General features: G+C 39.9%; 1 protein-coding gene across 45 annotated transcripts in view; it reads right to left on the bottom strand.

Annotated features, from left to right (window-relative positions):
* Positions 1-22,663, bottom strand: part of Ssbp2 (single-stranded DNA binding protein 2) — a 288,275-nt gene that overhangs the window by 216,571 nt on the left and 49,041 nt on the right. Inside the window, exon 2 of one of the 45 annotated variants that reach the window (XM_063282002.1) lies at positions 972-5,850. The exons of the other annotated variants lie outside the window; for them this stretch is intronic. Coding sequence (XP_063138072.1) covers positions 1,588-3,303 — 1,716 coding nt within the window. The 5' untranslated portion in view covers positions 3,304-5,850 and the 3' untranslated portion in view covers positions 972-1,587. Of the gene's footprint in view, positions 1-971; positions 5,851-22,663 lie in introns of those variants that run through there. 45 annotated transcript variants of the gene reach the window in all.

Here is a 22,663-nt window from a genome sequence, read left to right as displayed (position 1 = left end):
TAAAAAAGAATGTATGTCTTGCTCTATCATGATCCATAGTACACCTCTGAGACACAATCTCTCACTGAACTTGGGGTTATGCTGGGGCCCAGAAGCCTCAATAATTCCCACCTTTGTGCACCATCACACAAAACTGTGAGGCTATAAGAACACGAGTCAGCTACAAGCAATTTTTTACACAGATCTGGGGGCTTGAATTCAGACCATCAATGCAGTTGAGGATTTCAGTGCAAATGCCCCCCGTGTGTGCATTTGAAGCCTTGGTCACAGTTGGTAGAAATGTTTGTGAAGGACTAGAAGGCGTGGTCTCATTGGGGGAGAGTTGTCACAGAACATGGGCTTTCAGCTTTCAAAAGCCCAAACATTCCAGTTAACCACCCCCTACCCTTGTCCTCTCTTTCTGCCTTCTGCTTGTGGATTAGATGTAAACTCTTTGCTACTGCTCTAGTGCTTCCCTGACTGATGCCATGCTCCTGGCCATGATGCTCAGGGATTCTACCCCTCTGAAACTGTAAGCCCCCAAAATAAATGCTTTCTTTTGTAAGTTGTCCTTGTAACAGAGTCTCTGTATAGCAGTAGAAAAGTAACTAAGACACTCATGTTGACCAAAAAAGTATCCTTATTCACTGAACCGCCTCTCTATTCTCTAATGTCATTCTTAATGGCAGGAAACCAAAGCATTGTCTCCTACCACTGTTTTTTTGGTTTTTTTTTTTCACAAAAACTAGAAATCTTTAATAATTTATATCCATATATGAACTTTCAAATACATAATTATTCCATTTTAAGTCTCTCTCTCCATACCTCTTCTCTCTCTCTCTCTCTCTCTCTCTCTCTCTCTCTCTCTCTCTCTCTCTTTTATTATTAACTTGAGTATTTATTGTATACATTTCCAGTGTTATTCCCTTTCCCGGTTTCCGGGCAAACACCCCCCTCTCCCCTCCCCTTCTTTATGGGTGCTCCCCTCCCCATCCCCCCCCATTGCCGCCCTCCCCCCAACAATCTAGTTCACTGGGGGTTCAGTCTTAGCAGGACCCAGGGCTTCCCCTTCCAATGGTGCTCTTACTAGGATATTCATTGCTACCTATGAGGTTAGAGTCCAGGGTCAGTCCATGTATAGTCTTTGGGTAGTGGCTTAGTCCCTGGAAGCTCTGGTTGCTTGGCATTGTTGTTCATATGGGGTCTCAAGTCCCTTCAAGCTCTTTCAGTCCTTTCTAGGATTCCTTCAATGGGGGTCCCATTCTCAGTTCAGTGGTTTGCTGCTGTCATTCGCCTATGTATTTGCTGTATTTGGCTGTATTCTGTATTCTGTATTTCTCTCAGGAGAAATCTACATCCGGTTCCTGTCGGCCTGCACTTCTTTGCTTCATCCATCTTGTCTAATTGGATGGCTGTATATGTATGGGCCACATGTGGGGCAGGCTCTGAATGGGTGTTCCTTCTGTGTCTATTTTAATCTTTGCCTCTCTATTCCCTAACAAGGGTATTCTTGTTCCCCTTTTAAAGAAGGAGTGAAGCATTCATATTTTGATCATCCGTCTTGGGTTTCATTTGTTCTAGGCATCTAGGGTAATTCAAGCATTTGGGCTAATAGCCACTTATCAATGAGTGAATACCATGTGTGTTTTTCTGTGATTGGGTTAGCTCACTCAGGATGATATTTTCCAGTTCCAACCATTTGCCTACGAATTTCATAAAGTCATTGTTTTTTATAGCTGAGTAATATTCCATTGTGTAGATGTACCACATTTTCTGTATCCATTCCTCTGTTGAAGGGCATCTGGGTTCTTTCCAGCTTCTGGCTATTATAAATAAGGCTGCGATGAACATAGTGGAGCACGTGTCTTTTTTACATGTTGAGGCATCTTGTGGGTATATGCCCAAGAGAGGTATAGCTGGATCCTCAGGCAGTTCAATGTCCAATTTTCTGAGGAACCTCCAGACTGATTTCCAGAATGGTTGTACCAGTCTGCAATCCCACCAACACTGGAGGAGTGTTCCTCTATCTCCGCATCCTCGCCAGCATCTGCTGTCACCTGAGTTTTTTATCTTAGCCATTCTCACTGGTGTGAGGTGAAATCTCAGGGTTGTTTTGATTTGCATTTCCCTTATGACTAAAGATGTTGAACATTTCTTTAGGTGTTTCTCAGCCATTCGCCATTCCTCAGCTGTGAATTCTTTGTTTAGCTCTGAACCCCATTTTTTAATAGGGTTATTTGTCTCCCTGCGGTCTAACTTCTTGAGTTCTTTGTATATTTTGGATATAAGGCCTCTGTCTGTTGTAGGATTGGTAAAGATCTTTTCCCAATCTGTTGGTTGCCGTTTTGTCCTAACCACAGTGTCCTTTGCCTTACAGAAGCTTTGCAGTTTTATGAGATCCCATTTGTCGATTCTTGATCTTAGAGCATAAGCCATTGGTGTTTTGTTCAGGAAATTTTTTCCAGTGCCCATGTGTTCCAGATGTTTCCCTAGTTTTTCTTCTATTAGTTTGAGTGTATCTGGTTTGATGTGGCGGTCCTTGATCCACTTGGACTTAAGCTTTGTACAGGGTGATAAGCATGGATCGATCTGCATTCTTCTACATGTTGACCTCCAGTTGAACCAGCACCATTTGCTGAAAATGCTATCTTTTTTCCATTGGATGGTTTTGGCTCCTTTGTCAAAAATCAAGTGCCCATAGGTGTGTGGGCTCATTTCTAGGTCTTCAATTCTGTTCCATTGGTCTATCTGTCTGTCTCTGTACCAATACCATGCAGTTTTTATCACTATTGCTCTGTAATACTTCTTGAGTTCAGGGATAGTGATTCCCCCTGAAGTCCTTTTATTGTTGAGGATAGTTTTAGCTATCCTGGGTTTTTTGTTATTCCAGATGAATTTGCAAATTGTTCTGTCTAACTCTTTGAAGAATTGGATTGGTATTTTGATGGGGATTGCATTGAATCTGTAGATCTCTTTTGGTAAAATGGCCATTTTTACTATATTAATCCTGCCCATCCATGAGCATGGGAGATCTTTCCATCTTCTGAGGTCTTCTTCAACTTCTTTCTTCAGAGTCTTGAAGTTCTTATTGTACAAATCTTTTACTTGCTTGGTTAAAGTCACACCTAGGTACTTTATATTATTTGGGTCTATTATGAAGGGTGTCGTTTCCCTAATTTCTTTCTTGGCTTGTTTCTCTTTTGTGTAGAGGAAGGCTACTGATTTCTTTGAGTTAATTTTATACCCAGCCACTTTGCTGAAGTTGTTTATCAGCATTAGTAGTTCTCTGGTGGAACTTTTGGGATCACTTAAATATACTATCATATCATCTGCAAATAGTGATATTTTGACTTCTTCTTTTCCGATCTGTATCCCCTTGACCTCCTTTGTTGTCTGAATGCTCTGGCTAGAACTTCAAGAACTATATTGAATAAGTAGGGAGAGAGTGGGCAGCCTTGTCTAGTCCCTGATTTTAGTGGGATTGCTTCAAGATTCTCCACATTTAGTTTAATGTTAGCAACTGGGTTCCTGTATATGGCTTTTACTATGTTTAGGTATGGGCCTTGAATTCCTATTCTTTCCAGGACTTTTATCATGAAGGGGTGTTGAATTTTGTCAAATGCTTTCTCAGCATCTAATGATATGATCATGTGGTTTTGTTCTTTCAGTTTGTTTATATAATGGATCACGTTGATGGTTTTCCGTATATTAAACCATCCCTGCATACCTGGGATGAAGCCTACTTGATCATGGTGGATGATTGTTTTGATGTGCTCTTGGATTAGGTTTGCCAGAATTTTATTGAGTATTTTTGCGTCGATATTCATAAGCGAAATTGGTCTGAAGTTCTCTTTCTTTGTTGGGTCTTTGTGTGGTTTAGGTATAAGAGTAATTGTGGCTTCATAGAAGGAATTCGGTAGGGCTCCATCTGTTTCAATTTTGTGGAATAGTTTGGATAATATTGGTATGAGGTCTTCTATGAAGGTCTGATAGAATTCTGCACTAAACCCGTCTGGACCTGGGCTCTTTTTGGTTGGGAGACCTTTAATGACTGCTTCTATTTCCTTAGGAGTTATGGGGTTGTTTAACTGGTTTATCTGTTCCTGATTTAACTTCGATACCTGGTATCTGTCTAGGAAATTGTCCATTTCCTGCAGATTTTCATGTTTTGTTGAATATAGGCTTTTATAGTAAGATCTGATGATTTTTTGAATTTCCTCTGAATCTGTAGTTATGTCTCCCTTTTCATTTCTGATTTTGTTAATTTGGACACACTCTCTGTGTCCTCTCGTTAGTCTGGCTAAGGGTTTATCTATCTTGTTGATTTTCTCAAAGAACCAACTTTTGGTTCTGTTGATTCTTTCTATGGTCCTTTTTGTTTCTACTTGGTTGGTTTCAGCTCTGAGTTTGATTATTTCCTGCCTTCTACTCCTCCTGGGTGTATTTGCTTCTTTTTGTTCTAGAGCTTTTAGGTGTGCTGTCAAGCTGCTGACATATGCTCTTTCCTGTTTCTTTCTGCAGGCACTCAGCGCTATGAGTTTTCCTCTTAGCACAGCTTTCATTGTGTCCCATAATTTTGGGTATGTTGTACCTTCATTTTCATTAAATTCTAAAAAGTCTTTAATTTCTTTCTTTATTTCTTCCTTGACCAGGTTATCATTGAGTAGAGCATTGTTCAATTTCCACATATATGTGGGCATTCTTCCCTTATTGTTATTGAAGACCAGCGTTAGGCCGTGGTGGTCTGATAGCACGCATGGGATTATTTCTATCTTTCTGTACCTGTTGAGGCCCGTTTTTTGACCAATTATATGGTCAATTTTCTACCACTGTTTTTTATACTATACTCTACCTCCTAGCTACTTGGTAATTCATACCAAGAAACTTTCGGGAGTAGTTGCTAACAATTAGGAATTCTAAATTTTATTATAGGACCGGCTTGAATACGGCCCTTGGTGGTAACAGCTGAGGAGGACCAAATGCGATGCCCACTACTTATCGGGAGTGGCTTTGTTTGATGCAACCCTATGCTGTGGATTAGTGTTCATACTATGGTTGGTTTGCAAACTCAGATCTCAACAGAAACGTGACAAGGCAGTTATCACTCAAGCATTTGTGGCCATTGTACAAGGGGCCTCCCCTGGAATTTGCTTATCTATGCTCAGGAATTAGTCGGTATCTGAATTCTCTGCTCTTGCACCCCATGGATCTGTGGATCCATTGCACTGGGATGAGAGAGACTCTCTCTCTCTGTATCTGAGTTCTCTGCTCTTACACCCCAAGGATCTGTGGATCCATTGCACTGGGATGAGAGAGACTCATTGATCCTTTGATCAGCCCTTCCACATCGCTGAGGTTTCCTCATTGCATGCGATAGGGTGATCATGACTGTTATAAAATAATATAATATAATAAATAATAATATAATAAATATAATATAATAAAATAATATAAATTATAAGGGTGAGATGTAGAGGGCTACAATAACATTCGCCACCACTAGATGGCGCTGGCTTCCACTGCGCCCCACGTCGGAGGCCAGAATAGCCTCCGCCATTACAAGATGGTGCTAGCCTTCGCCGCGCCAGCCGACTCCCTTTCAGGAAGTTAACTGGGCGCATGTGCAAGAGTGCCTTCGTCCCAGGTCTTTGCCCACTCCGGGGCGTGCCTTATGAGATCATGGGTAACCAACCAATCAGGTGTGGATGCGCCACGCTAGGGTGTATATAAGCGCACCATGTTGGCGTGCGGAGGCTTCTCCTTAAGATTAAAATAAAAGTTTGGTCACAGCAAGGATTTCTATGTACCTGCATGTTTCTTGCCGGCGAGAGGTCGCGCGTGGGACAGGTCACCTGATCTTTGACAAAGGAGCTAAAACCATCCAATGGAAAAAAGATAGCATTTTCAACAAATGGTGCTAGTTCAACTGTAGGTCAACATGTAGAAGAATGCAGATCGATCCATGCTTATCACCCTGTACAAAGCTTAAGTCCAAGTGGATCAAGGACCTCCACATCAAACCAGATACACTCAAACTAATAGAAGAAATACTAGGGCAGCATCTCGAACACATGGGCACTGGAGAAAATTTCCTGAACAAAACACCAATGGCTTATGCTCTAAGATCAAGAATCGACAAATGGGATCTCATAAAACTGCAAAGCTTCTGAAAGGCAAAGGACACTGTCGTAAGCACTAAATTCCTATAGTACCTCATCTCTGAAATCTGATCCTTCCTCTGTGGGTGTTCCGGATTCTCTGTCTGCAGAATGATCTGTCTATACTGCTCTACCCTTCCTCCCAGGCCCAGGAGCCCATCTCTCCTTCCTGTTATGACTGTTGTGAACACTTGTTTCCTTCTGTCATTGCCATGGATACCAAACATGAAGGAAGAAAATCCCTCTCACAGACAATGGGAAAGAAATGCAAAGGCATCTCTCTGCACTGGGGAATAGAAGTCTTGAGAGGATTGGGGGTGGGTTCCTGTTATTAGAGTTTCTTTTTTAAAGTTAAAAGTTGCTTTTAAAGCGGAGTGGTTTCTCTACAGTGTAGTTCTAAAGTTGCAGCTGACGTTCTCATATTGGTAACTTGCAGTCAGCTGTATTAATGGGAATATCTAGAAGTACTTCCTCTGATACCAACACACCACCTTCTGAAAGGATGTCCATTAAAACACTGAGGGAAGAGCAACAAGCAGAGTTCCCTGCTCACGTCTTCATACACTAAGAAACATAAAGCCTAAAGGGGACAAACTCAACTGCTGAACCTTGCACGTCCTGCTGATCACCACATAATTCATCCTTTATTTAACATTTTATTTCAGATTTTTTTATTTTATGTAAGATTTTTAACAATCTTATTTCATATATCACCAAAACCTACCTAAAACAAATCAAGTAACTGACTCTGAAGCTAGATAAAGATGAAGATCAATAGTTTGAGATCAGCCTGGCTGCACACAGAAGCCTGACAAGGCTGCATAATTAATACTCTGTTTTTAAAGGGAAAAAATAGCTATATTCAGTTAAAATCTGATATCCAGTTTTCACTGGCAATCTCTAAAATAAAGTGATAAATGCCTATAATAGAACCAATAGACCCAAATCCCGTGGGAGGGAGAGCTAAACCTTCAGAGAGGCAGACACGCCTGGGAAACCAGAAGAGACTGCACTCTGTGCACATCCAGACGCCAGAGGAAAACACCAAACGTCATCTGGAACCCTGGTGCACGGAGGCTCCTGGAAAGAGCGGCGCAGATCTTCCCAGTTGCTGCCGCCGCGGAGAGGACTTAGGCAGTACCCCACGAGCAAACTTGAGCCTTGGAACCACAGGTAGGACCAACTTTTCCCCTGCAAGAAACCTGCCTGGTGAACTCAAGACACAGGCCCACAGGAACAGCTGAAGACCTGTAGAGAGGAAAAACTACACGCCCGAAAGCAGAACACTCTGTCCCCATAACTGGCTGAAAGAAAACAGGAAAACAGGTCTACAGCACTCCTGACACACAGGCTTATAGGACAGTCTAGCCACGGTCAGAAATAGCAGAACTAAGTAACACTAGAGATAATCTGATGGCGAGAGGCAAGCGCAGGAACCCAAGCAACAGAAACCAAGACTACATGGCATCATCGGAGCCCAATTCTCCCACCAAAGCAAACACGGAATATCCAAACACACCAGAAAAGCAAGATCTAGTTTCAAAATCATATTTGATCATGATGCTGGAGGACTTCAAGAAAGACATAAAGAACTCCCTTAGAGAACAAGTAGAAGCCTACAGAGAGGAATCGCAAAAATCCCTGAAAGAATTCCAGGAAAACACAATCAAACAGTTGAAGGAATTAAAAATGGAAATAGAAGCAATCAAGAAAGAACACATGGAAACAACCCTGGACATAGAAAATCAAAAGAAAAGACAAGGAGCTGTAGATACAAGCTTCACCAACAGAATACAAGAGATGGAAGAGAGAATCTCGGGAGCAGAAGATTCCATAGAAATCATTGACTCAACTGTCAAAGATAATGTAAAGCAGAAAAAGCTACTGGTCCAAAACATACAGGAAATCCAGGACTCAATGAGAAGATCAAACCTAAAAATAATAGGTATATAAGAGAGTGAAGACTCCCAGCTCAAAGGACCAGTAAATATCTTCAACAAAATCATAGAAGAAAACTTCCCTAACCTAAAAAAAGAGATACCCATAGGCATACAAGAAGCCTACAGAACTCCAAATAGATTGGACCAGAAAAGAAACACCTCCCGTCACATAATTGTCAAAACACCAAACGCACAAAATAAAGAAAGAATATTAAAAGCAGTAAGGGAAAAAGGTCAAGTAACATATAAAGGCAGACCTATCAGAATCACACCAGACTTTTCGCCAGAAACTATGAAGGCCAGAAGATCCTGGACAGATGTCATACAGACCCTAAGAGAACACAAATGCCAGCCCAGGTTACTGTATCCTGCAAAACTCTCAATTAACATAGATGGAGAAACCAAGATATTCCATGACAAAACCAAATTTACACAATATCTTTCTACAAATCCAGCACTACAAAGGATAATAAAGGGTAAAGCCCAACATAAGGAGGCAAGCTATACCCTAGAAGAAGCAAGAAACTAATCGTCTTGGCAACAAAACAAAGAGAATGAAAGCACACAAACATAACCTCACATCCAAATATGAATATAACAGGAAGCAATAATCACTATTCCTTAATATCTCTCAACATCAATGGCCTCAACTCCCCAATAAAAAGACATAGATTAACAAACTGGATACGCAATGAGGACCCTGCATTCTGCTGCCTACAGGAAACACACCTCAGAGACAAAGACAGACACTACCTCAGAGTGAAAGGCTGGAAAACAACTTTCCAAGCAAATGGTCAGAAGAAGCAAGCTGGAGTAGCCATTCTAATATCAAATAAAATCAATTTTCAATTAAAAGTCATCAAAAAAGATAAGGAAGGACACTTCATATTCATCAAAGGAAAAATCCACCAAGATGAACTCTCAATCCTCATCTTCGATTGGTTTATATACAAGTGTGCAATTTCTAGGCTTGAAAGTAAAATGATGCTATCTGGTGCTGGATAGAGGAGCCTTATTTTTTATGATGGCAGCTTGCTATTTTTGTAACATGGTGATTTGGTTGAACACAATAAAGTACAGTAGTAACTGATCTCCCCCTCTTCCTGGATGAGTGAGGAGATGATTAAATGTTGATGTCAGCATCCATGAGCATATTCAGATTAGCTTCTGCTTCTGTTGAAAAGGATGCTGTGTTTGATTGTGGTCCGAAGCTTTGAAGCACTACTTGGCATCTCCTTCCTTGGAGGTCTCACTGTTTAAACATAACAGATTTGATAGCTTGTTGGTAAGGTGAGGTCCAGCTTGTCTCCACTAGGTCATCTTCATGTGAATCCGGTGGTTATACGGTTTTGTTCTAGGGATATTTCATTTTTTTAATAACGGTTTTAGCTGACATTCATGGAGAGAATGAATCCTTAGAACTGTGCCACTAGTGAAAGGAAATCCTGTCTAGAGTATGTTTCTTTACAAAGCTGTGTCACACCATCCTTTGGGCCCTCTGCTGGAAAAGTAGAATCAAGTCTCAAATAATGCCTTTTAAATTGTATCCTCTAGTATTATAGATGTAGGACAGTACTGTATCATACCTATGTGGATGTAAAATAGCTTGTACCTGCTTTATGATACGTAGTAGTGACCGTGCTTTATCAGAGCTGTTTTTAATGATGTTGCTCAGAATGTTTTCTTTCCAGATGATGATTGAGAAGCTAATTTAAAAAAAAAATGGTGCCAGGTACCACAAGAGTAACAGAACTGTGCTGTTTTCTCGGGTTTTGTTTTTTTACTTTTTTTTTTTTAATGGAGTGTGCTGGATGTCTCTACAGTTTTGTTCAGATGACTGCAGAACCTGGAAAAGCTGTTGCTGCTGTTGATGCATAACACATTGCTATTATTGGTCTTTTTATATAAATATAAATATATATATACAGATATATAATTTGAATTTTTTGAAACTTTACCTGTGCTGTCAACTTTCGAAAAAAGTATCCCCGTTTACTGTGTTGAGTTGGCACTGTACAGAAATTAACAGCCATATTGGTCTAGAAATGTTGAACTTAAGTTTTTTCCATTTGTACAGGGGTAACACACTGTATTAAATATGTAAGGTCTTATATACGTGGGTTTGATTACAAAAACTAATAAAGTATTCTCTAAATTAAAAAAAATAGCATAAAAAAAGAAAAAAATTACAGAAAAATCAGTCCATGAAATACATTACTAAGACCATTACTGAGGCCCTTTATTATACATAATCTCAGCAAAAGAATCATATTTTATGCAAGACAATGAAAGGCACAGATGAAAACAGAGTAGAAGGAAACCTGGATAATTAGTCCCTCCACACAGACTTTTGCGAGTAAGTGGTCAAAGATCAGCTCTTGACACATGTGAAAATGTTAATGCATTGTGGGCTCTGATATTTTGCATTGCAAAAGATATGGCTATCATAAAATGCACATAGGGGAGAGGGAAAAAAGTGGGATAAAAATAACTATGATGACAAAAATAAGAACATGAATACATAAAGGAAGATACTGATACCAATTAAAGAAAAGTTCACTAATTGTTAAATTAAGAGGACAGAGATCAAATCAGAATCAGTTTCCCTAGGTCAGTATGTTGACTTTCCTGCATATTTACTTATTCTATTCTGGGGAAAGAAATAAATCTTATTCTAACTACATAGAACAAACCAAATTTATAAAAAAGTAAAAAGTGTTCGAAAAGTGAGACTTAAGTGACACTTATGGAAAGGCTTACACACTCTGACAGTTCTTTACTTTAGATGCTGAAGTACACTAAAGCTTCTCATGAAATACTTAGCCCTTCATGCGTCACTAAGCCACTTTGCTCTGTTGTCTTTACCAAGTTGAAGGCTCTTAACCAAACCCAAAACAATGTACATTCCAATCTGAATCTTGAAAAAGTCTTCTATGAAATGCAAAATAAATTTTATAATTTATTTAAAAAAAAAGAACCAATAATAAAATAAAGGGGGGGAGATCAGAGAATTTGTTTTGCATATACAGAAGCTCACACCAAAAAAAAAAGTATAAAACTCTTCCAGACCAAATTGGCAAAGTAGTGTGCTGAGGTAATACTGCATTGTTTATATATTTAGCCCCTAAATACAGATAACGCATTACGATAGTAAAACATATGGGGCTGGAGAGAGAGCTTACTAGTAAAGTGCTTGCCTTGCAAGCATGAGGTCCTAAATTCAATCTCTAAAACAACATTTTTTTTTTATAGGCAGAAGCCTGTAATTCCAGTGCTGGGAAGGCACACGGGCAGGTCACTGGAGCTCAGTGGTGAGGCTAACAGATATGACAACAACGTGACAAGATCCACGCAATGAAAAGCTTTGTGTCAGGAAGGAAGGAAGGAAGGGAGGGAGGGAGGGAGGGAGGGAGGGAGGGAGGGAGGGAGGGAGGGAGGGAGGGAGGTGGTGCCCAAGTTTGTCTTCTGGCTTCTACACATATAGGCACATGCATACACATGCACCATGCACTCATATACACATCCCATACACACACACACACACCCCATACACACACACACACACACACACACACACACACACACACACAGAGGATAACATATTGAATAAATATCAATAGTGCAAATTGTAACCTCAATGATTGCCCCTTAAAGTAAAACTATTTTTCTAAGATTTCATCATATAAAATAAGAACGTCTACTACTGTAGAAGCTTCTTAAATGTATATAATATATATATATATATACTTCTTATATGTATAATACATACGAAACATATACATGACATATTTCATACACACACACACGAAAAAATCTAAATGGAGTCACAAATAACAGGGAAGACAGTGCTCAAACTGGAGTATCTTCCAACACCAAATGAAACTCTGGTGCCAGGAATGGGTTCCATCTAAACAAGCTGTTGACCAAAAAGAGCCCCCACGGAAAATCTCAAACAGCTCAGACTACTGCAAAGGCAGCTGATGGCTTCTCACTAACTAACTAGTCAGGCCTCACTGCTGAAGACAACGTTAGCATGCCTCACAGAACAGAGAATTTGAGCTGGTGCCCTCCTAGGCTCTTCACCCCTCCTGAATAGGTTTATAGTACTGGAAGACAGTCTGTACAATAGCAGGGGAGAAAAGTAACCCACTATTCGTCCTGGGATCTGCAGTGGTGACCTGCCTGCGTGACATGCTCATGCAGTAGTGGCAAGATGTTATGGTGTAACACTACTGTGTGCTGGGATGTAAGGCACACTCCACAAAACAGACCCCATACCTAACACTGCACTGGTGATCAAGAACCTGAGACTAGATAGGTCATGAGTCCAGAGGAAAACACAATACTCTTGTTCTGCTAAAGGAACATAGCAATAAAATGAATTCTAACAACATTCCACTATACTCAAAGACCAGTGCCTTGTTCAGTCATCGTCAGAGAAGCTTCCTCCTGCAATAGAAAGGAATTAACACAGAGGCACACGACTGGTCAAATGTTCAGAGAAGGGGAGACTTTAGAACAGTCAGTCCTAAAAGATATCTTTATCAAACCTCCTCCCTCAGGAATCAGGGAGCTTTGGAGAAGAGGAGGCAGAAAGATTGTACGAGAGGTGAGAGATCACTCCAAGATATAACAGGACTAACACACACATGAATTCACACAGAATGTGGAAGCACGCATTGCATCAGCACAGGGTGAGTCAGACAGGGTCCCAGATCTCACTGTAGATTAACCACTCAACAATTGACCCTAAGCGCAACAGCAGATGGCCAACACAAAATGAACTCATTGGCGTTTTTATAGACTTGGTTTGTATTGTTTTGTTTGGTTTGGTTTGGTTTTTGTCTTAATGGTCTTTTGGTGTATAGTTTCCAATTTTATGAATTTAAAGATGGTGTGTGTGTGTGTGTGTGTGTGTGTGTGTGTGTGTGTGTGTGTGTAGGCTCACAAACACAAGTGCACTGCACTTATGTGTTTCTCATGCTTTTTCTCTGCTTTTTTTTCTAGTACTGTTTGCTTTGTTTGCATGTTGATTTTCTAAAGAGAAAGAAAGGGTGTGGATATGGATGGATGTGAAGGTAGGAAGGCTTTGGGGAGAATTGGAAAAGAAGAAACTGTGATCAAGGTATACTGAATAAAATTTTAGTTTTCAATAAAGAATTTAAAAACCATTTTTAAAAAATTAGTCTTTACATTGTTTTCTTATTCCAACTAATTTTTGTAATGATTTCACTTAATACACTTTCTTCTCAAATATTAAAGATACTAGAAAATGTAAGTAGTCATTAAAACTAATCAGACAATCACTAGTAGCGTATGAACGAACAACAAAGAAAATAATCTTAATGTATTAATAAAACACCAACAGAAAAATAGATTATAGTTTAAGAGGTAAGATTTCTGGCATGGTATGCTTAATCTCCCATACTGCATGTAAGCAACATGGCCCGAGGCAGCGTGCAATATTCAATATTCAATAGGCATCTAGTACGCACTTCTTAATATGGACATTACACCTATTTCTAAATGTCTTAACTTACACCAGTTTTAAAAACAATGGTCCAGGACTAGAGAGATAGCTCAGCGGTTAAGAGCACTGACTGCTCTTCCAGAGGTCCTGAGTTCAATTCCCAGCGACCACATGATGGCTGGCAACCATCTGTAATGGAATCTGATGTCCTTTTTTGGTGTGTACTCACATGCATGAAATAAATAAATCTTTAAAAAACAAAACAAGAAAATAACAGTCCAACTCAGCTCAGAAGTAGCACAATGTTTTCATGGACAGGAAGAAAGACCTTCAGCTCTCTTCCTGCTGCTCTGATAAAACAGGGAGAACCGACCTGGGGACAGGTACTTAGCCTGCAGATGGCAGGTCTCCACTGAAGAACGGCAGAGCAGGCTGCTGAAGGGCTGGCTCTCCACACCTGCTCTCTTTCCTGTCTTCCTGCTTCCCCATCCAGGACCACCACCCAGGGCTGGGCCTCCCTTATCAACCATTAATCAAGAAAATGCCCCACAGAGATGGCAGCAAACCAAGCTGAGGGACTCGGTGAGGTTCCCTCTTCCACAGCAATTCCAGTTTGAGCCAGACTGACCGAAACGTGCCAGCACAAACAGCAGTGCCCATTGGTTTGCCCAGTTAAACTAATACAGCACCTGCCTCAACTGCAAAGACCTTATCATGACTGTACAACGTATTAATTTGAGAAGAACTGAGATCAAAACAGGAAAACCAATGCTAACAGTCCAAATACTATTACAAAAATCAAGTATCTTTGGGTAGTCATTCTTCAATGCTCACATAAAAATAAATAAGTAAAATAATTTTTTTCTAAAAATCTAAAAATTTGTCAGGAAGCCCAGATCAGCTGATGCGACCCACTACTCCTACCCCGGAGGGATTCCTCTGGCGCCACGCCCTCCGTGTGGCGCCACGCCCTCTGTGTGGCACCACACCCTCTGTGTGCTCAGAGATCAGCACTGGAAGACAGCAGGAGGCACATAACGAAAAGGTTGACTCTTGAGTCTGAGTACGGATCCCTCCCCACTGACTGAGTTACTTCTTAAAGAAAACACACACAAAACAGAAAGCTAAAATTATTAATCCATAATGTGTGAGCTATAAAGTAGAACATATGCATGAGTGAGACCAGGAAGACATAAAGGATGAGCAATGAATAGGGCGCTCTGCTGTCACTCTGTCACTGTCTCTACACATAGTGACAGATGGCAGGTAGGTGGGTGGGCAGGTAGATGATGCTGTCGATGATGACAGACAGACACACACACACACAGGACCCTAACAGACAGTAAGGAAACTGACTGCAGCTGGAAGGATGGTCAGCAGTTAAGAACACTGACTGGTCTTGCAGTTAGAGAAATAAAGCTAGGCTATTGGCAGGTAAATGGTCTGAACTGGGAACAGACTTCCTGAGTGAGGAACCTAAAACCACTAAGATCCATAAAAACTCTATTTTTTGTCAAATGTGGATGTGTGTTTCACAGGCTAAGTAACTGGTAAAGGCCAACAGGAAGGAGGAATCCTTTCCAGAAGGGGGTAATAGGATGTTATGGGGGGGGGGGTGGAACAGGAAAGTAAACGGAGAGAAATGAGGGGGAGGAGGAGGAGAAGGGTGGAGGCAGATAACAGCACCAAAGGCCCTGTGGAAAGCCTCTCTTCAGGGCAAACAGGGCAGGCAGCAAGCACAGCTGGACTGCACAGTGTTCAGAGTGTGAGAGGGAGGGGAGGAGTAAGGGAGGAGAGAGAAGCAGGAGAGAAAGTGGATGAACATGAAGATGGGGAGGAGTGGATATAATCGAAATAACTGTATGAAATTCTCAGAATTAATAAAAACATTATTTAACATGCTTTTTAAAAGACTGAACTGGTCAAAGGTCTTTACATTAAAAAAAAGAATGATGTTTCTACAAAAAAAAAAAAAACCTGTAACAAATTATCCATATACATCCAAATTTACATTGCATGAAAACTACCTCTTATCTGTGAAATTAAAGTAACTATAGCTACCCTTTGGAGTTGAGAGAACTACAGATCATACTATCTGGCACATTATGGTTAAATGAATGACTCTATTATATTAAATATTCTGCACTTATTAATAAATAGATAAGCAAACCACATTATGAAAGTAGTTCAATCAGAAGTGAAGAGGTCTGACTGTAATTCCTCAAACTATGAAAGCTTCAGACTCTAATAGAGACCAGAAGAGTGACAGAATACCAAAGACAATGGGCTGACTAACCTTCCACTGCTCTTCACAGGACAGAGACAGTGTATTCTATGTAGAATGAAAAAGAGAATTCAGGCCTACATAGAAGGGCCCTGGGACCAGGGTTCCAGTTTCAGGTACACTATGGCTTCCCCACCTACCATCAACCTACCCAACCCAGTTTATGAAGCTAGACAAAAAAAGATGAAGAAATACATATGGAGAAATTATTTCCCAGAAAAAAAATTAAGGAAGAGGGTTCTACATGAACACTAGTAACACAAAAGTTCAGTCTAATCTTAAGGTCTTTGTAGTTTGTATCTCAAATTATGTTAAATCTTTGAACTCGGCTATATCCTAAGGCCTTTTACCTTAATATCAAACAAGTCCATCAGCTGGGCATGGTGGCATATGGCTCTGATCCCAACTCTAAGGATGCTGTGGTAGGAGAGTCATGAGTTCAAGGCCACCCTGGGCTGCATAGCCAGACTGAAGTTATTCTCCTCCATCAACCTACTTGACCTCAGGAATGTTTTAGGATTACAATTTACAGAGCAATTAATGAAAACTTTTTAAAAATACATTGTTCACAGAAGATTAAATTTTGAATTCAACTATCATTAATTAGGATAATTACAAAGTTATATGAAACTAATAACGCATACAAGAAGATATCAATACCATTAATTTTTAATAACAAAAATGGTTTTCATTATTCAGAAGCGAACAAAGCTACTGACATATTCTTCCTAATACTCAATCCCATTTATACATGAGCTTATATGCACAGCAAGAGAGGCCACACAATGGATGCTCTCAGACAAGCATCTGAAAAGCCAAGTGTGTGAAGCCCAGCGCAGTCTGCTCTGCAGGGATACAGGGTACCACAGGTTTGACATTAAGCTTGTCAGTTCCCCCTTTCATCAACACATCTGAGAATGGGTTCTCTTCCAGTATTCCATCCCCAAATCCAATGTCCCTGTGTCACACAACTCTAATGCCAATGCAAACTGGGTCATAACAGCTCTCTCTCAGTTTCTTAAATTGGAATAAAAACCATAATTTATGTCTACAGCTTTTCCACTATGTCCCCTTCAACAGCTACACAATATCTTCACAGCCTTTAGTCAGCTAAGATCTGTGACCTATTCCAAGTTACCATCAAAGTCTCATGTTGAACTACTGGACAGTTAAAGAACTTGAATTCTCCTTGTGTGCACTGGAACTCTAACCCTGGGATAGGAGCGGACACTGCCCACAGTCCCCACTATTTAGTATGGAAGAAAAGCTTGTTGTTCTAATGAAGGATTTTTTTTCTTTTCTTTCTCTTCATTCCTTTTTTTGTACATATCATATTCAATATTCTTTATGTGAACCACTTTGTTAAAGTGGTCCAATATTTAATTATGGATTAAATGGTAAGGCAGTTTGACTATTACATTATAAAACTTTCAGTGTTGACATATCTTCTAATCAATTAAATAACAGTAGAAATTTAGAAATTAAATTTGAAGTGAGCTTTGGGAACACATGGGTTATTTGAAGATACTAAGTGGTTAAAAAATATTACACACACACACACACACACACACACACACACACACATGCACACATGCACACACACAATATATATATATATGGCACCATGGTAGAACATGGATTTAGCACCAGCAACCAAGAAAACCCTCAAGCAGCCTGAGTGATAATCTCAATGGCCACCAAACAAAGAGAAACTTAGCACGTATATGGCCACTCTAGAAGACCAGCTAGCAGCAGTATGTTATCACAGAAAGCCCAAGGGGAAATGCAACAGACCCTTCCAGAGAGAAAAGTTAAAACTAAGTGTTTCAAATGCAACTATTTAAATTCAATTTCTCTTTCGGTTGGTGATTAAACTTTAAGTCATTGAGATTGCCTTCCTATTAGCAGGTAACACTAGATTTGTGTTCCTTATGATTTTAAAAGAGAAAAGCCAAACAGAAGCCAATTTCTTTCTATTTGATTTTAAATGTTTTCTTTGTAATTCAAGATACAGAATTTGATGCCAAATAACTTATTTCCTCATGACATTTCCTTGTATAATAAATACAGCAAAGAGAACTGAACAGTTTAATGTCTAAAGTGAATAAATGCTGAGTTTCTAAACTAAGCTTCCCAGCTGCTTTAGTTCTTTGGGCATAAAAACAAAGAAGTAGAGGCTGGAGAAACTGGGCATGAACAGTAAGGCAATGCACAGGCCAGGCACAAAGCCAACCCAAGACACAGGGAAAACAGAAGAGTAAGTTGTCAACTACCACACTGGTACTAGTGTTACCTACGGAATGAAACAGCCAACGTGGCATTTAGTTCAAATATATATTCATTGCCCCTCTATAATCGATTATGAAAGCAACTTCAAACACTTCTGTTTCTTGCTGTAACACCAACATCAGTTCTACTACTTGATCAAATGAAAAGCCAGTAGATAGAGACATGTTTTTATATACATACACACACAGAGAGAGAATTTTATACAGCATTTCCTATGTATATTTGAAAATGCTAGCCTATATGTAAATTAGTTTCTTTTCTCACATTAAGGATTTATATAGAAGCATATTACTGTGTGTGTGCGTGCGCACGTGTGTGTATGTGTGTGTGTGTTTGTGTGTGTGAGAGAACAAGGCATGTATATACATGTGAATTTTTATGTATGCATATATATGTACATACGTACATATATGTGTGTGTGTGTGTGTGTGTGTGTGTGTGTGTGTGTGTATAGTCCTGTGTTTGGTTTCACTGGAAAAATCTGGTAAATATATTTAACACTTTTATAATCCATCAATTTATATTAATCTAGAAAATGTGGGCTTTTAAAAGTCACCTAAGGAGTTAATAATCTTTAAAAAAAATCATAAAATGATTAAAGAGCGTAACTGAACTCTCCTAATAAATTGTAATTGCCAAGGAAAAGAGAACTTCACAAAAGCACTTCACTGTTAGAAACAGTGGCTTTATATTTATATGGAGATACGTGTGCGTGCGTGCGTGCGTGCATGTGTGTGTGTGTTATGTGTGCGTGTGTGTGTGTGTGTGTGTGTGTGTGTGTGTGTGTGTGTGTGTGTAGATAGATGAAGATACTTTAACTGACATAAAATAAGTGATCTTTCCAAGTTGAAGGACCTAAAGTGTACTTATAATAAATATATCCTTTAAGGTTTGAAAACCAAACCCAATTAGATATCAGTTAATTGTACAAACAATTACTTTAAACCTCTGCCCCATACACATTTGTATAAGTCTATTTGAAAGCTGTTATTATTCCTGACTTTTCTATTGCAAACTTAAGTTTTACTTGACACCTATGTTTATAATCAAGCAATCTAAGATTTCTTTTTGAGTCTGTAATAAGTAATAAGTAATAAGACATTTTATGTGAACAGATCAAACACTGACATTCTTGATGAATGAATGCTAAAGTTTAGGAAAACTGTATGTTACAAACAAACAGTACTGAACTGACAACTGGGATTGCTGCTCAACTGCTCCTCACCTATGCGTAACTAACAAGCTTCCCAGCATTCTTTCAGCCCTAAGCGGAATAATTTTCCAAAGTATTTCCTCAATCTTCCCAATGCTGTGACCCTTTAGTACAGTTCTTCATGTTACAGTGACCCCCAACTATAAAGTCGGTAAGTCATAATGTAAATATCTGATATGCAGGATGTCACACCCACAGGTTGGAAACTGCAGCTTAGACAATTATTTCCGTATCACTCACAGAATGATGCTACATGGGATACTACTCTATAACTATCCTCACACAGCAGGTCTCCATCTTTCTAAGCATTTCCAAGAATAAAGAACTTTGCTCCCTTTTTTGGTCTTTAACTATCTAGAGATGGGTATTACGCCCCAGAATGCTTACGTTCTATTGGTGAGCTGTGAACCACACCACCGACTTGGCAAACATATTGACAAAGCCTGGAAAGTGAGGTTATTTGCTTGAGGTTAGTCAGTTAGCTGGGACCTGGATGAGCATAAGACTCTTTGTATGACTGCACTCTTACGCTATCTTGGATTAAAGAGGACGTCCCTCCAGGTCTCACTGCTTGTTTAAACTTAACAAAACATCTGCTCTGTAATCTATGAAACAGCTTCCCTTCAGGGACTCTGTCATCCTCTGCTGAAGGGAACATTTTTTATGCTTAGGAGAACTGCTACAGAATGAGTGACACACAGACTAATTTTAACTAAAAGTGCCAAATTCACAGTTAATTTTGTATGTTCAACCTTAAAAACATTTCAGGAACACAAAATCATATCTGAATATTTCCACAAGTAATCATTATGTAACTCTTTGACCCTAATACCTAGAGCATAGGTTCTATTAAAACAAAAAAGATCTAAAGGAAAGAAAGGGGGAAAAGGAAAGGAGAGTGAAAAAAAGGAAAGGGAAGGGAAGAGAGGAAGAGGGACGGAAGGAAGGAAGGAAGGGAGGGAGGGAGGGAGGGAGGGAGGGAGGGAGGGAGGAAGCAAGGAAGCCAAGTTCTTCCACTATAATGAAATTAATTTGCCCTGGGGGGAACAGTTGCAAGAATCAAGAGAAGAGCTTCTACTAAGGCCATCTTCAATGAGTCTTTCTTTACTTGAAGATGAATTTACTGGTTACATTGTGTTCTCCCAATATAAAAGGCAGGTGACATGTTAGAGTTCTGGGACCCAGTAACTCAGAAAGAGAATTTGTTTGGAATAAGATTTGTAAAGAAGGATATTAGTTAAAACTGGGGCATACTATAATCCCATTGGCACCTATCTTAGCTAGGGTTACTATTCCTGTGATGAAACACCATGACCAAGTTTGGGGAGGAAAGGGTTTATTTCACTCATAGTTCAACCATCAAAATCACTCAGGACAGGAACTCAAGCAAGGCAGGAACCTGAAGGCAGGAGATGATGCAAGGCCATGGAGAAGTGGTGCTTACTAGCTTGCTTCTCATGACTTCCTCAGCCTACTTTCTTAGAGAACACAGAACCACTAGCCCAAGCATGGCACCATATACAATGGGCTGGGCTATTCCCTGTCAATCACTGATTAAGAAAAAGCCTACAGGATTGCCTACAGACCACTCTTATGGAGGCATCTTCTCAATTGAGGCTCCCTTCTTTCAGATGACACCAGCTTTGTCAAGTTGACAGAAAACTAGACAGTACAGTATATAGTAAATTGTGACTGGTATTGTTTTAAAAGAAGAAAAAACTGACACAGACATTTTAAATGTGGAGACATGAAAGTCATGAGGAACAATGGTCATGCACCAGGCACAGTGAGAGGCCTGGGAAAACACTTACCTCACAACCCTAAAAGAAAGCATCCAGACTACATTTTTCATACTTCTAGCTTCCAGGGTTTTGAGACAATATAGTATTCCATTGTGGTGGTTTGGATAGGTTTGGCCTATAGATGCAAGTGTTTGAAAGCTTGGCCCACAGGAAGTGGCACTATTAGCAAGAATGGCTTTGTCTGTAAGGGCTTGTTGGAAAAGGTGTGTTAGTGAGCGGGGCAGGTTTTGGGGTCACCCAGTGCAAAGCACAGCTTCTCCTCTGATTGAGAGGTAGAGCTCTCAGCTCCTTCTCCAGCACCATGTCTGCCCACACGCTGCCATGCTTCCTGCCATGGTGACAGACTCACCCTCTGAAACTAGGCCAGCCCCAAATAAATGTTTTTCTTTATAAGAGGCCGTGTTATGGTGTCTCTTCATGGCAGTAAAACCCGAAGACATTCATTATTTAAACTGGCTCTTTCGTAGGACTTGGTTACAGCCGTTATAAAACTAATACAATGATTCAATTACAACTGGAAAAGTGTCTGTGGGGTGCCTATCAAATACCTCTTAACTAAAATTTCAAAAGTCATGATTTGAGGTTTCATCTTCTCAGCTTTGGCACAAATTTCCTCCTGGGATGTCTGTCCTTTACCTCACTGGTTAAAAGTATGAGAGGCTCTGGGAAAGCGTGCGACATCGACCAGCCATGTGCGTCTCTGGAAGGGAACATGTGGTCGTCACCTAACTACTGAGCATCTCTCCAAACAAGCAGTTTGGTTTCAGTTGTGTAGTGTGAGTTTGAGTGCTTTGCCTGCAACGTTAACATGAACACTGAGTATGCCTCCTTCCCAGAGAAGTCAGAAGGACACTGATGCCCTGGAATTGGATCATGGACAGCTGCGAGCTGCCATGAGGCTGCTGGGAGCCAAACTTGGGTCCTTTGCAAGACAACAAATGCTCTCAAATACTAAGCCATCTCTCCAGTCCCATCTAGTTTTTTAGTTTGGATATTTTAGCTTATATTTTATCATTGCCTTGTGCTAAGAAAAAGAATTTCAGATAAAACTTCATAGTTTTTTTTTTCCTTAAGGCTTCTACCCTTTCTGAAAATCTGTTATCAAATGTATGTTCTTTGGTGATGTTGTGAGGCAACATATCTCAGAGAAAACTGTCTGATGGTTAAAGACTTTCTAGTCCTTAGGACCTGGGTATCAGTAATGCACATATGGCATTGTACCTAAAAACGGAATGGTAGGCTGGTGTTTCATTCCTCACTATATGATAAGAGAGAGAACAAGACAAAAGTCAACTTAAGAACAACCATACTAGAAAAACAAATTGATTGCATTATACAGTATGTGTGTGCATGAACCATGTGGGGAGGGGACTGACCCACTCTGATTCCAAATTAAATACTCACTGTCAATAGTGCAAAAGTATGAAACTGTGACATGACCCAGGACACTTTATCATCTTTGTTTACTTATTTTATAAAAACTTAAGAGCTATCTTTGCAAAGGCTAAAACACAAAGCAGAAAATCTC

This window comes from Rattus norvegicus, chromosome 2 (assembly GCF_036323735.1).
Source record: "Rattus norvegicus strain BN/NHsdMcwi chromosome 2, GRCr8, whole genome shotgun sequence".
Classification (NCBI taxonomy): domain Eukaryota; kingdom Metazoa; phylum Chordata; class Mammalia; order Rodentia; family Muridae; genus Rattus; species Rattus norvegicus.
This window is presented reverse-complemented; position numbering and strand designations above follow the sequence as displayed.